At 36.7% G+C, this 16,263-nt stretch overlaps 1 protein-coding gene across 9 annotated transcripts in view; it reads left to right on the plus strand.

Annotated features, from left to right (window-relative positions):
• The window catches only part of fibcd1b (fibrinogen C domain containing 1b), a 91,612-nt gene that overhangs the window by 35,210 nt on the left and 40,139 nt on the right, over positions 1–16,263 (plus strand). For all 9 annotated transcript variants that reach the window (XM_058774480.1, XM_058774476.1, XM_058774477.1 and 6 more), the window contains 2 exons: positions 3,755–3,914; positions 5,867–6,003. In XM_058774480.1, the coding sequence (XP_058630463.1) occupies positions 3,755–3,914; positions 5,867–6,003 (297 nt within the window). The remainder of the gene's footprint in view (positions 1–3,754; positions 3,915–5,866; positions 6,004–16,263) is intronic.

Raw genomic sequence — 16,263 nt, forward strand, 5'->3', positions numbered from 1 at the left:
GTGTAAATTGGTAAACGTGCAAATGATAACTTTCAGTCTATACTGGTTGAATTTAACAGTTAATCCGCGAATCACATGCGTGCCGAACCGTGGGGACTGGTCCGTACGGATCACGGATCATCTAAGATCCGTTGCACCCCTAATATATACAGGTGCATCTCAATAAATTAGAATGTTGTAGAAAAGTTCATTTATTTCAGTAATTCAACTCAAATTGTGAAACTCGTGTATTAAATAAATTCAATGCACACAGACTGAAGTAGTTTAAGTCTTTGGTTCTTTTAATTGTGATGATTTTGGCTCACATTTAACAAAAACCCACCAATTCACTCTCTCAACAAATTAGAATACTTCTTAAGACCAATAAAAAAAAAAAAAAATTTGTGAATTGTTGACCTTCTGGAAAGTATGTTCATTTACTGTATATGTACTCAGTACTTGGTAGGGGCTCCTTTTGCTTTAATTACTGCCTCAATTCGGCGTGGCATGGAGGTGATCAGTTTGTGGCACTGCTGAGGTGGTATGGAAGCCCAGGTTTCTTTGACAGTGGCCTTCAGCTCATCTGCATTTTTTTGGTCTCTTGTTTCTCATTTTTGTCTTGACAATACCCCATAGAGTCTCTATGGGGTTCAGGTCTGGTGAGTTTGCTGGCCAGTCAAGCACAGTAACACCATGGCCATTTAACCAACTTTTGGTGCTTTTGGCAGTGTGGGCAGGTGCCAAATCCTGCTGGAAAATGAAATCAGCATCTTTAAAAAGCCGGTCAGCAGAAGGAAGCATGAAGTGCTCCAAAATTTCTTGGTAAACGGGTGCAGTGACTTTGGTTTTCAAAAAACACAATGGACCAACACCAGCAGATGACATTGCACCCCAAATCATCACAGACTGTGGAAACTTAACACTGGACTTCAAGCAACTTGGGCTATGAGCTTCTCCACCCTTCCTCCAGACTCTAGGACCTTGGTTTCCAAATGAAATACAAAACTTGCTCTCATCTGAAAAGAGGACTTTGGACCACTGGGCAACAGTCTAGTTCTTCTTCTCCTTAGCCCAGGTAAGACACCTCTGACGTTGTCTGTGGTTCAGGAGAGGACAACTGTAGCCAAATTCCTTGACACGTCTGTGTGTGGTGCTCTTGATGCCTTGACCCCAGCCTCAGTCCATTCCTTGTGAAGTTCACCCAAATTCTTGAATCGATTTTGCTTGACAATCCTCATAAGGCTGTGCTTCTCTCGGCTGGTTGTGCATCTTTTTCTTCCACACTTTTTCCTTCCACTCAACTTTCTGTTAACATGCTTGGATACAGCACTCTGTGAACAGCCAGCTTCTTTGGCAATGAATGTTTGTGGCTTACCCTCCTTGTGAAGGGTGTCAATGATTGTCTTCTGGACAACTGTCAGATCAGCAGTCTTCCCCATGATTGTATAGCCTAGTGAACAAAAACTGAGAGACCATTTTGAAGGCTCAGGAAACCTTTACAGGTGTTTTGAGTTGATTAGCTGATTGGCATGTCACCATATTCTAATTTGTTGAGATAGTGATTTGGATTTGGATTTTTGTTAAATGTGAGCCAAAATCATCACAATTAAAAGAACCAAAGATTTAAACTACTTCAGTCTGTGTGCATTGAATTTATTTAATACACGAGTTTCACAATTTGAGTTGAATTACTGAAATAAATGAACTTTTCCACGACATTCTAATTTATTGAGATGCACCTGTATATAATCAAATTTACCTGGTCTTATTTCTTCAAAAAACTGTCTAAAATCTATGGACAAGGAAGGGAAAACTTTCTGCATGTGATAGTATAGTTTATTCATATAGCTCATCAGTTACAGCATGCATAGACAGTGTGTCCTATTCAAATGTGTACTTGTCCTTTAAAGATCACTGTACAGGACACATTGTTGAGCTGCAGGCGAGGATGGGACACTCATTCATTATGTTGGATGTGCCTCACAAACAATGAAACAAGCACAAGCTCATGCTCACAGGAACACAGAGGGTTTTCCATCTAAAATGGGTCAGATCTCTTAAGTTTATGGGGGAAAGGCACACATACGTATGTCAGTGTGTGTGTTTCTTTCAATAGTCTTATTTTTAGGTAGACAAGCAATAGCAGATTCAGCTCACTGCCTCAAGCAGAAAATCACACTGTAAATCTGGCACAAAGACCTTTAACAGCTCTATTGCATGTCAAGCATTTGAGCTGAAATGACAGCTAGCCTTATGGAACCTGTCTCCCAGACTGATTTTGCCTTCTCATGGGCTACAAGGGATTTTTATTTTCAGTGGACAATAAGCAGCTCACACCAATGGTTCAAAGCTTTCTACATGTCCAGGAAATGAACCTATAGAGCTCCCATAAGTTAAAGCCATCAAACAAAGATCTACACTTGGCAAAATATTTGTTTTCTGTTGTGCTGCAGCGCTATAATTCAACATTTTGCTGTCCAAGTCACAAAACTGAATCTCAGTATAGAAGAGATTGCATATTATAGACCAGTGGTTCTCAACTGGTTTGGCCTTGGGACCCACGTTTTCCCATGGTCATCAAGCCACGACCCACTTTTAGATGATGATCCTGACTTGCCGTCTCCTCATTAGATGCCTTTAGAGAGAAGTGCATCTTCACGGATTATAATGAAAGAGTTTTTGTTATCGATTTGATTTATTTCGTTAAGTAGTAATTTAAAGCTTTCTATAGATATATTTATCATGTGTGTGAGGCATGTATTTGCTGACTTTCGGTTCATTTTTGTGAAGCGCTCCTGTTCAAGACGAGACGGCAGAAAGCGCATCGTTTTCTTAAAAGCATGACGTTTTGCTGATATTGTGAGTGCACACAAATAAGAGTAGACCCTTTACAGTTATGAATGATTTATCACTCTTACCTTTATGAGCAAAAACTATGGCGTCTTTTAAGGCATTTCCATTGAAAAAAAAGCAATTGATTGCGCTGGTGCCTCCATGTCCTGCGCTTTAGCTTCGATTCTCCGCACAAACTATTGAATGCAGCGCACATTTATCTAGGTTTAACATTTAAACATTGTTATATGCTTGAACTGTTTCAGTAGGCTATATCTATAGATTTTATTTTAGGCAAGTCGTGATGATTTGAGAAGGCTAAATTGATCAAACATAGGATATGATCAGCCTGCCGGTCTGCCGCTGGCCGCTTGGTCGTTACTTTAAGAAAGAAAAAACTTATTTAATGAAAAAAAAAAATGCTCCAAACGTTTTTCTAAATTAACTTAATAAAAAAAAACGAAATGAAATATAATCACTTTGCCATTACATACAAAACTGAACTATTTTAATAGCTGAAACAGTATTATAATCTGATATGCTTTTGTGTACTGGAACCTTGTAGATCTTGAGATAGTAAACACTAAATATAGATGGGTCCAAAACATCATCACTGTCATTCCAGACCTGTACCAGACTTTTTTCTGTAGAGCACAAAATAAGTTATTTTGAAATTCTTTAATGCAGGTCAGTAGGGGTATTATTTTCTATATTCTTCATGCAATCTTCTTTTGTGGTCTGTAGAAGAAAAAAATAATACGGGATTGAGTAAATGATGACAGAATTTTTATCTCCTCTAAAAATTCAAGAATGTCATAAGCTGAGATCCACTGCACTGATATGATTTACTGCACATGTCTGTTGCCTGCAGTCTTTTTCTGGCTAGTTGCCTTGTTAACTCATGCTGTCAGTGTAATAGTTCTTGTTTGTGTATGTGTTGCAGCTGCTGTCCGAGAGCCAGATTAACATGGTGAAGGTTGTCAACTCTGTGAGCGATGCTCTAAACGCCATGCAGAAGGAAACTGGAGGTCTAAAGGCCAGAGTGAAGGCTGACCTGCAGAGGGCGCCAGTCAGAGGAGTTCGCCTGAAAGGCTGTGCTAATGGTAGGGGATCCAGCCTACCTGACCATCTCTTTTATTTAGCATTTTTGGGGTTTTACCTCTCTGTCTGTTTTCCATTTGCACCACTATACACTATTTTAAAGTTTGGGGGTTGTTACAGTAAAATAGTAATATTGTAAAATAGTATTACAATATAAAATATAATTTTAAAATGAAATGTATTCCTTTGATGACAAAGCTGAATTTTCAGCAGCCATTACGCCAGTCTTTAGTGTCACATGATCCTTCAGAAATCATTCAGATGTGCTGATTTGGTGCTCAGGAAACATTTATCAGTGTTGAAAACAGTTGTACTTCTTAATATTTTTGTGAGAACCATGATATTAAGCAAATAATAAGAACAGCATTTATTTGAATTGTAATTGTTTGGAACATATAAACGTATTTGCTGTCACTTTTAAAGGGGTCATCGGATGCAAAATTCACTTTTACATGTTGTTTCAACATAAACAGTCCGTTTATTAGCATTTTAATGAACACGCAACAAAACAGGTTGCTGTTTGCAGAGCTGTTTTTGACAAGGTAAAAAGGGTGATGTTTTACACTACCATTGAGAAATTTTAACCAAAGCATGTTATAGACTTTTCATTAAGACCCAAAAGAATCATATCAACTTGTGGAAAATGGGCATCCAATGACCCCTTTAAGGCATCCTTGCAGAATAAAAGTATCCCAGACAGCAACATAGTTCTGGCCCAGATCCAGCCCACATCCCAGACAGCAAGGAGTGTCGGCCCAGATCCAGCCCACATCTGGCCCGTGTGAAATCCATGCGGGCCAGTTGTGGGCCGGATCTGGGCTGACACTCCTTGCTGTCTGGGATCTGGCCCGTGTGAAATCCATGCGGGCCAGTTGTGGGCCGGATCTGGGCCGACACTCCTTGCTGTCTGGGATTTATTTCTTTTAAAAAACACTTACTGACCCCAAACTCACTCTTCCTCTCAAAGAGTCCAGATTTTTGTTGCCATCTTTCTCTTCTGAGAACCATTCAATTTAATTTGCATGCAACATATGTATTGCTATTATTTTATTGCATTATGGTAACTAGTGATATGTTCTTTTTTGGAGGCTCTTAAAAGCATGAAATTGACTTTTCCCCTATCACGCTTTTTACATCACAGCTAATGATAGTTGCCAGTGAGGAGTCAAATTCAGAAAAGCATATTAGCATACTCTCTACTATTTATGCTCTTACTATTTCCTGTGGCTTAAGAGTGATTAGTCACATGGCATTTTTTTGCTCAGGTGATTGGCTTTGAAAGTTCTATGGTCCGGTGAGCAAAGATTCAGATGCAGCTCATGTACTCTGACATCAACTCAGAATCACAAGCACTTTGGTCCCCCGAGCAGAGGCGCTCTGATCCTCCTCTCACTGTTGACTCATTGATTCTCAATCCAAAGAACATCAGACAATTTCACGGAAAACTGTGTTTAAAAAGCGCACATAACTATTGTCTTCTTTTTGTGCCCCAGCTGATCTGAATTCTCATTAGACGAGTCTCTGGAAGCCGAAGGAAAGTGTCTGTACTTAAATTGTGCTCTCGGGAGGCCTAATGTGTCTGAAAGCATTTTACCACTTTACTTTTAAGGCCTTGATGTGTCTGCTGGAGCCACAGGTGTGGCTTGTAATGAACCTCACTATGGAGCAGACACTTGTATGCAAGAGTGTGCCAGTGAAGGGGAAAGTGTTTTCTATAATCAGGGAAAAGGATCGCTCTTTTGGGAACAGAGACCAGTAAACTGAGAAGCACCAGCTGCCTCGGAAAAACCTGTGCAAAAATTATGTTGGCTAACCTATAGCAATATTCTTTTGGTCATTAAATTAGCCTTGGCCTAGTTTAGCTATTTGCTATCTTGTAACCATCCGGTTATCTAGTCTTTGTGGGTTTTTTGTGATTGACTCTCTCTCATTCTCTCTCTCTCTCTCTTTCAAGGCTCCCGTCCACGGGACTGTAGTGATATATATGCTAGCGGTCAGAGAGAAGATGGCATCTACTCTGTTTTTCCCACTCATTATCCTGCCGGCTTTCAGGTCTACTGTGATATGAGCACGGACGGGGGTGGCTGGACGGTGAGTCACATTACCAAACATGCATATTTGCTTGTGTGAGTTTCTAGTATTGCGCACCTTCTGAAGAGTGATTCATTGGTATTGGTGGTATCACACCAACGTAAGGCTTTTATTTGATTTAAAATGTGAATGAAATAGGAGGGAAAGAGAGAAGAGGAATGTGGTTCAGAGGTGCATGCAGGTCCACAATACATGGATTTACACACATGGGGAAGAACAGCCTCCACAAAGCAAAAATGTGAAGTCGGATTGTCAACTCTGTTGATTGACAACTAATTTGAATATTGAGGTGGACATGTCCTACGAATCGTTTAAGGTGGTTAGGACTAGCACAAATAGTCCATTGCCTCATGTACACTTGCCAACACAAAAGTTAGGGATTTACTACAAAATGATAATATACTTCCTTCATGTAGTTCCAAAATTGTATGACTTTCTTTCTTCTGTGTAACACAAAAATGTATCAGTGTTTTTTTCTCTATGCAATGAAAGTCAATGGGGACCAGTGTTATTTGGACCCTGGTGACCTTCATCAGTCAGAATATCTTCATTTGTGTTCCTCAGAAAAAAGAAATACATACAGATTTGGAACAACCTGTACATTTTAAGTATGTAAATGATGACAGAAGAAAGAAAATCAGAGGCATGGAACAACATGTGTGTGACTAAATGACAGCAGTTTCTTTTTAACGTTAACTATCTGTTTAACAATACGTACACAGATTTCTCAAACCAAAAAATATCATTAATTATTAAATCTATCACATTTCAAGCTGTCTGCTGTGCTTTTCCCTCTGTTTTAAATCTAACTTTAAAACCCATATTGGGGTAGGCTAAAAGCAGAAAAAAATCAAATGTACTTTTGATATCATATAAAATGTCATGCATCTAATCTCTCCAAAACAACCGTGTACTGTTGCACTTAACCACTGTCTGGATCAGTAATGACAAGTAGATGTACTGCTGTCTTTATTGAGGTTTTTTTACAGAATGAGGCTCAAAGTTGCTGTTATATTTAGCTGCTTAAAATGATGAAACGTATTGTGAAAGCACTTAGTGAGATTGATATAATGATGTTGACGATATGATCCTGATGATGAGGGTCGTTATTTGGATTACCCTGGGTTTTGAGATTGTATATCCACTGGGCTCTCCCCACATAGGATAGAATCCTGCTGACCACAGAGGCTGATCTTTCTTTTCTTTAGGGATCAATGACATCTGCATGCACATCTATCTGTTTGTATACAGTATCACATTCTGAAGTCATTGGTCTATATGTAAATATGCACAGCTCACAGAACTGGAGAATATGACACATTCTAAGTATTTTGAGGACGTGAGAACATGAGAGAGAAACCATAGGAAAGACAGTTTCTTCAGTTGTGGCAGCAGCACAGATGGTTTCTCTCTGCCCTGTTCCAGCAATCATTGAGTGTGCATGGACATATTGGAGTGCACTGTATATGGAAGAGAGTAGAATCAGTGACATCATAGAATGAGAGAGATAGAAAGAGAAAGATGTTGAGAGGAAATGGCTTGAGGCGAAAGAGGGTGCATGCAGTCTGTCAGGCTATTAGTTCTTCATAACTGTCCCACTTTCTGTTGCTCAAGAGACTGTTGCAACCAGGAAAGAAAGACACCCACAGTCACGTGGGGGGGGGGTTGTATTGGTGTTTGTGTATATTGAGGGGAGACTAATGAAATGTAAAAATGAAATGAGGCAAAGAACAAGAAGAGAGAATGAAGAGATTTAGATACACTACCTTCCAATTTTTTTTTTTTTTTGGGGTAAAAGTGGAAGACATTAATACTTTAATACTTTAATAATTCTATCTAAAAAATGCTTTCTTATTGAACTTTCGATCACCAAAGAATCCTGAACAAACAAATTGCATGTTAAACTGTTAATAATAAGAAATAATAATATAAACTGATAACAATAAGAAATATTTCACCACTAGATCAGCATTAATGATTTCAGAAGAATCATGTGACACTGAATACTGCAGTAACTGGCCAATGAAAATTCAGCTTTGAAATCACAGGAATAAATTACTTTTTAAAATATATTGAAATAAATTTTAAATTCTAATAATATTTCACAATATTGTTGTTTTTAATCAAATAAATGCAGCCTTAATCTTTCAACGGTATTGGTATTGTTAATGCAGAATAGGAGTATTTTCACTCATGCTGTCAAACTTTTGGAGATTTCAATTTTGAAAGCCAATTTATTATTTTAAAAAAATGCTCAGCAATGGTGTTGATTTATGGATTGGCACATGGTTTGTCTAAAAGCATATTAAAAACACCACATAGACAAATAAACAACATACAAAACTTGATTTTCACTACAGGGGGATTTTAAGAGAAAGTAAGACATTAGTTTTGATATTGAAGAATAATCTTCAAACATCTTTAAAATAATGGTCCAACCCAAATTAATTAATTTCTTCAAATCCTCAACAACAGTATGCAATAATGTGACTTGTGAAAAAAATTCTTAATGTGCTCTCACAAAAACCTAGAAATTTAAATTAAATTAATTTATGTATGAACTAAGATGGCTATTTTGTTCCCCTGGTAAAAAAACAAAAAAACATTTATTTCATACTAAGTATACTTCAAATTTATTGGCATATCACTTAAGACTTAATGATTTAAAACTTATAATTAAACTTTATTTGTAGTAGGTCTGTTTCTTTATTGCATAATGCACATTTCTTAATACTATGCCTAAAGTGTGTTTTAATATCACTATTAATAAGGATTGTATGGCCTCTCTACAAGATATTTAAAGTGTACCTGAAGTACTGTATACTTGCAATAGTTCCACTTTAGCTCAATCAAATACACTTCAGTATATATTTAGTTGGACCTCAGCACTACTTACACACAATTAAAGTGCATTAAGTACAAAATTATTTGTTCCAGTGTAGCAGACTTTAAGTTTACCAGTTTAGAATACCAGCAGTACAGGGTATGCAGGGTATTTTTATTAAGCACATAAATATGTAAAATATATTTGTAGTATACTTAGCTAGGGTGACCATATTTTAGTTTTCCAAAAAGAGGACAGTAGGAGGTGGGGTTTGTGGGCGGGGACATGGGCGGAGCTTCGTCTTACAGTATATGTAGCAAGGTTTTTTTGTTTGTTTGTTTGTTTGTTTGTTTTGTTATTATAATAAATAAAAAGAAAACAAGTAGATAAAACAGAAAAAGAATAGGGAAATGCTAGTATTAGAAGGTCATTATTTATAATAAATAAAAAGAAAATAAGTAGAAAGAATAGAGAAAGAATAGAGAATGCTAGTGTTAGAGGCTCTTTTTTCTTAAATAAAACAAGTAGTTAGAATAGAAATAGAATAGAGAGTGCAAATGTTAGAGGATCAAGTTTTTTAATTAAAAAAAAGTATGATGAAAAGATGAAAGAGATGTGTTTTCAGCCATTTCTTGAAAACATTAAGGACTCAGCTGCTTGGATTGAGTTGGGCAGGTCAGGTTAATGTAAAAGTCCATAAAAGTTTTATCATAGGTAGAATGCAAAATGTTTCAATACACGCATTTCAGTCAAATGTAATTTATGCAATATTTCATACCTTTAACCCACTTGGGAAAATCAACCCATGGCAACAGTCTAAAAGTAGCCCAATTCTGTGGAAAAAAACATGGAATTGGAGTCAGATTTGACTGATTACAGGTCGAGAATAAGGAGAGATGACTGACAAGACCATGCTTGAGTATTTGCTGCTCAACAGATCCTGAGCTCATTGCCAAATATCTGATCTTGTAAGATGTGCTCCCTTTACACAGAGTGTGTGTGATCGTGGAATCGAAAGTGAAAGTAAACGGCGCAGGCGCTCATTCAAAAATATTTAAATACACCTCATACAGATAGCGGCTCCCTGATGTGCCAAAATTATATACAATATTACAATGTTTAAAGGAGTGGACACGAAAATCGCGGGAGCGAAACACATGTTACGGGAGCAGGACGGCAATGGTCAGAAATTCAGCTGGAACGGGATTAAGAAAACAGCTGAATCCTGGACATTTTCAGCAATTAAGAAATCCCGGCCATGTCTGGGGAAAAGAGGACGTATGGTCACCCTAACTTAGCACAAAATAAATGTATTTCAAATACATTTTAGTAGCTATTTTTATTTTTCACTATGGTCTCTCAACTCATAATGAGCTTTATTTCCGTTCCCGGCTTTCGTTTACAGTAACTCTGAATACATCTTTTGTCTAGTTAACTGTGTGTGTATGTGGATATGAGCCATAATTGCGGACTTGATCTGCCGCTTTTGTTCTAGTACTATCATTTGTGATGTTCAGTACAAAAATGGGTCATCCTTTTTCACTGCTTTAAGCTTAAACAGCCTTCCAAAACACACACCGCCTTCCTATTACAGACTGCACATCCACAGTCACAGGGAGTTTAGGATGAATTCCACCCACTCAGATCAATTTTTTTGGGCATCTAGTAATTGATTGCATGTGTTTGCAAAATCATGCACTGTCCAGATGACATAGCTTACAATGAAGCGTACCACCGCTACAACAAATTGAAATGGAAGAATTTATAGACTGAGCCACTTTGAGCCTGTGCAGTGACATACAGCTTTGCTTTAATATCAAAATGAGACCTTTCAATCCTCTCGTTCTATACTATGCATTTCCTGCCCTCGTCCTTTTGTTGCCTCTTGTTTTCATTTCGGCAGGGAGCATGGCAGAAACACTTTTTTCCTCAGCATTAATGGTAAACAGAGAGAGCGAAAAGGAGGAAAGATGCAGGTGAAAATGGACCCATTTCTTTGGGTAAATCCAAGCTGAGTTGTTTTTTTTTTAATTGGTAAGTCCAATTACATGGCCATACACACACACACACCTAAGGCTTTGATGAATGAAAGAATAGAAGTGTCAGTCAAGAAAAATGTTTCACATCTTCTCTTTTTATTTGAGCATGCATTACAGGCTTATTCTATGTGGCTGTTTCGTTCTCCCTCTGTTACCCTTTCTCTCATACACACATGCAAGCACACATCTATGCATTCATGCATGCATGCACAAAAACCACACAAGCTCACGCACATTATCACCTGTGGTGGCGATATTCTGTATTCCGTTCCTGACCCGCGCTCTGCCCCGAGATAATGTATTCCACTATTATTATTTTATCTGCTAAAAGGAGAGGACTAAAAATGAGCACTCTATAAATCATTTATGGGAGCAGATCTATTAGAGTGCTACGTGATCCGGCATTATCAAATGGTGCTTTTATCAAAAGTACCCACAACTCCTCTCTGAAATATTAAAAAAGCACTAAGACCTGAAATGTAAAAGTTTTAGATTGAAACTCAATTTGTGGACTCAATGGGTGGGGAGGGGGCAACTTGTTTTTCTCTTTCTGGAAAAAAATGGTTTCCAATGTCTGACTGCTTCTTATTGCTCATTCATGTTTCATAGCTCAGTTGTACATTTCCAAATGTGTGTTTTTAAATAATTGCGCAGGGCGAAGGCTGTGGCACAGGTTTGTAGCTGTGTTTGGATAAAGTAAGCCTCTATTTTCGTAACATGCTATGCGGTGTAGGATTTATGTTATGCGATTAGGTTTTGAGATGAAATGATGGGTTTAGAATTCTAGACGCAGAGAAATTGAGGTCCGTTATTCAAAAAACGTAACAGATACGATCCTGGAAACTATCGTCCAATCTCTATTCTTAGTGTGGCCTCAAAAATTTTGAAATAATTGTGTATAAACAGATGTATGAGTATTTAAGGAAGAGTTGTTTAATTTATGATTTTCAGTCAGGTTTTAGGAAATCTTATTCAGCTGATACTACTTTGCTTTATTTAACAGATTTTATAAGGAGGCAGATTGTTGAAAGTAAAATGTGTGGTATGGTACTTTTAGACCTCCAGAAAGCGTTTGACACAGTAAATCACTCAATACTTTTAGACAAGTTAAGTGTCATGGGTTTTTCAAGTAAAGTGATGGCCTGGTTGAATTCTTATTTAACTGGGAGAGTTAAGAGCGTAGAAATTGATGGGGTTCTTTCTGAGGAAACTTTTATTAAAATGTCCCTCAGGGAATTGTTTTAGGCCCTCTTTTGTTTCTTTTATACATAAATGACATGCAAGCAGTTTGTGATTGTTGTTTGTTTTTATATGCTGATGATTCTGCTTTAATAATTTCAAATAAGGATGTTGGTAGAATTCAAGTGAATTTAGGTAAGGAGCTTTGTGCGGTAAGAGACTGGCTCTCTGAAAACAAACTGATGTTACATTTAGGTAAAACTGAATCCATTTTATTTGGGTCTAAAAAGAATTTGAATAAGGTTTCTAAGATTTCTAAGGTTTCTGTTAAGGTGGGGGATTGTTTAATATCAAATAGAACTTCGGTTAATTATCTTGCATGTGTCCTTGACAATGATTTAAGTGGTGTAAGTATGTTTGTTTGTTTGTTTGTTTGTTTGTTTATATAGCACATTTAAACACGACTTAGAGTTGACCAAAGTGCTTTACATAGCAAAGTAAACAATAAAACAGAGCTAAATTATAAATTAATAATTAAAAATTATAATAATAATAATAATCCCAATAGATAAATACAAAAACACTTCATTGACTTGCTGCAAATCGATCAAAGAGGTGAGATTTAAGCATAACTCTAAAAATAGATAGAGAAGAAGTTGTTCGGATGGCAACCTGAAGATTGTTCCAGAGTGTAGGACCAACAATTGCAAAGGCTCGATCACCTGTTTTAATCTGGATTTAGGGATTGATAAAGTTCCTAAAAATCTGCATCTGAGTGACCTCACTGATTTGTATGTTGACAACAGCTCAGTGAGGTAGGTTGGTGCAAGATTATGAAGTGCTTTAAAAACCAGTGTTAAAATTTTGTATTCCACTCTAAGTTTAACAGGTAGCCACTGTAATGTGGTCAGAATGTGAGTAATGTGCTGGAATTTGAGCATGTCAGTCAATAGCCTGGCTGCTGCATTTTGAACCAATTGCAGTCGCTCAATGGAGGACTGATTTATCTCATAGTACAGCGAATTGCAATAGTCTAATCTAGATGTAACAAATGCATGAATTACTTTTTTGAATGTCTGTATTGAAAGGAGAGTTTTAACTTTAGCCAAACATCGAAGATGGAAAAAAGCATGACCTAACCACACTGTTAATCTGTTTATCAAACTTTAGACTGGAATCAAATAAGACACCCAGGTTCCTTACACAAGGAGTAATCCACTGGGCAAAATAACCAATATCGAGATTATAAGAATTAAAAGATAGAGCATCACTAGGTCCAAACTGAATCACCTCGGTTTTACCTTCATTAAGTGTCAAGAAATTACTCATAAGCCATAATTTAAGTTCCTCAATACATACACACAACTTTGCTGATGAATTTGTATCACCAGGTTTAAAAAAAAGATACAACTATGGGACACCACAAGTCAGAGGAGCACTGGAAGAAGTATATTGTCCTGTACGTACAGAGAATTTTCGGTTCGTTAAGAAGCTCTGGAACAATTTTAAAACAGTACCTCTCAGACCAACACAGTTTTTTAAATGAGAAAGTAATAAATTGTGATCAACCAAATCAAAAGCTGAGTTTATGTCTTGTAAGATCAAAGCAACAGCATTTCCAGCATTTGTTGACATTAAAATATCATTATAAACTTTTAAGAGGGCTGTTTCTGTACTGTGTAATTTCCTGAAACCAGATTGAAACATTTCCTAGATTTGGTTAGAAAGACTTGTAGCTGAACTATTACAATCGATGTGTCTGATTTTGCCTTTTTTTTTTAAATGGCGTTATTAAAGCACATTTCAGACTATCGGGAACTATTCCGGTACTCACTCATATTAACAAAATGTAACACATCAGAACCAACAATGTGTACAACCTGCTTTAAAAAGCGAGCTGGCATAACATCATAAAGACACATAGTGGGTCTCAAATGCTCGACGATAGGCCTGAAATGATTAGTCGACATTATCGACACCGTCGACAATAAAAAATGGTCGACAAATATTTTTGTTGTCGAGTAATCGTTTGATCTCACATGACCTAATGCAAGAGCCTGCAATACTGCGGTTCGACCAGTGTGGCGCTGTAGCGCATGCAATTCAAGAGAAGAAGACACACCCGAACCTGATGAATATGTAAATATATATTGTGCACTTTCCTCTCAGTAACAAAATAAACACTACAAAAACTGACAGCAGTGTGAAAGCAGCAGTTAAAAATGCATCTGATTACAACGATGTGGATGTTTGCATGAGCTCTGCTTTTCAGTAGCTACTCAAGTAAAGTCCGTTCACATCATGTTTATTTATATAGTACTTTATGCAATAGAGAGCCTTAAATTAAGCAGCTTTACGGTATTAAACATGAAAACCCAGAGACAGTGTCGCTTTCAGATAGAATTACAACTTGATTTTCTGAAATAAAGCAGCTCTCCAGTGTGGAGCTAGCTAATGATAAAATGTTTTTATTAGTGGAGAAAAAAATATTTAATTAAAGTGATAGTTTGTTTTACAGAAATCAAAGCTTGATCTAGCTCAGGACTGTTTTGGTTATCATACGGTAGGCTATGTTTTGAATAAAATAGTTTATCCAAAGCATCTTATCACTTACCTTTATTTTGATTCTTATCACTTACAAAAGGAGATGTTAGGCCGAATGATGGGTTACTTTTCCATGTAGCTAATTAAATGGTGAGAGTGTCTCTGTCTGTCATCTCATTTTGTGTGCCAAATACATCTATTTGTATAATGAATTGGTAACACTTTAACTAATGTTAACAAATGATACCTTATTGTAATGTATTAATTAACATGAATGAACAATGAACAATACATTTATTAAATTCATGTATTAATCTTTGCTAATGTTGGTTAATAAAAATACAGTTATTCATTGTTTGTTCATGTTAGTTCACAGTGCATTTACCAGTGTTAAAAAACAACTTGTGATTTTTATAAATGCATTAGTAAATGCTGAAATTAACATTAACCAAGATTAATAAATGCTGTAGAAGTATTGTTCATTCTTAGTTCATGTTAACCAATGAACATTATTGTAAAGTGTTACCAATTAATTGTATAATAATTGTACTTACATAATATGCTTTTCTAAAGCTGAATTGACCTTTATGTTAGAATATGTATAACTTAATATTTTAACTAATTGCAAAAGCTGAATAATCAAAGTCTACTGATTAATCAGTGAAATAATCGACGATTAGTTGATTAATCGTTCTAATAATCGTTAGATTAATCGATTACCAAAATAATCGTTTGTTGCAGCCCTACTCGACGACATCTTTACAGGCCGAAATAGTAACAGGTTGAAAATTAGACCATGTTGCAGAGCTCCATGGTCTCTCAATCATATCAGAGACAGATTGCAAAACTTGAAGTCTCAACCTATCTACCTTCTCCACAAAAAATGTCCAAAAGTTTTCACACAGTGTTTCAGACACATCAGTAAAAACATCTGCTGCTGGATTAAGGACATAATCGATTGTGGAGAAAATAGTTCTTGGGAAATGGGAGTTGTTATTAATAATTTCAGACAAATACTTAGATTTTGCTGACTTCACAGCTTTCTGGAAATTAGAGAAAGAGTCCCTTAAAAGATCATAGGAAATATACAGTTGATCCTTAAGCCATTTTCGTTCATGTCTCCTGTATATTTCTCCTGTATCATTAAACCATGGTTCGGATTTTTTGTTTGTTTGTTTGTTTTTGATGCACTTTGCCTTCATTGGTGCAACTGAATTTAAAATATTCAAACACTTATCATTAAAAGAACAGAGATACACATCAACGTTTGAATTCCAAGGCAATGCATCCGTAAAATCCACAGGATGAAATGTATACGCTGAAGCAAACGGTTGAAAAACCGTAAGTGAAGACCAAATCCAAGCTATGTGTGGGTTCATGTACCCATTGTATAAAATTTAATGCATCCATAAGATTACAGAAGTCCTTGGGAAGCGTCTTATTTGGGCAACAGATGTGAATATTAAAATCACCCAATAGTAAGATCTTTTCGAACTTTGTTACAGCACCACCCAGAAACTCAGCAAACTCCTTTAAAAAAGCACCGTTGGGCTGCGGAGGCCTGTATATTATCATGAACATTACAGGGTCGGCAGCTACTTCAAATTGAAACATTTGAAGCTCGAAGCAGCTATATGCCTCCGATGCAATAATTCTGTCTTTAAAAGGTTCTTT

Source organism: Onychostoma macrolepis, chromosome 05 (genome assembly GCF_012432095.1).
Source record: "Onychostoma macrolepis isolate SWU-2019 chromosome 05, ASM1243209v1, whole genome shotgun sequence".
In the NCBI taxonomy this organism is placed as follows: Eukaryota; Metazoa; Chordata; class Actinopteri; order Cypriniformes; family Cyprinidae; genus Onychostoma; species Onychostoma macrolepis.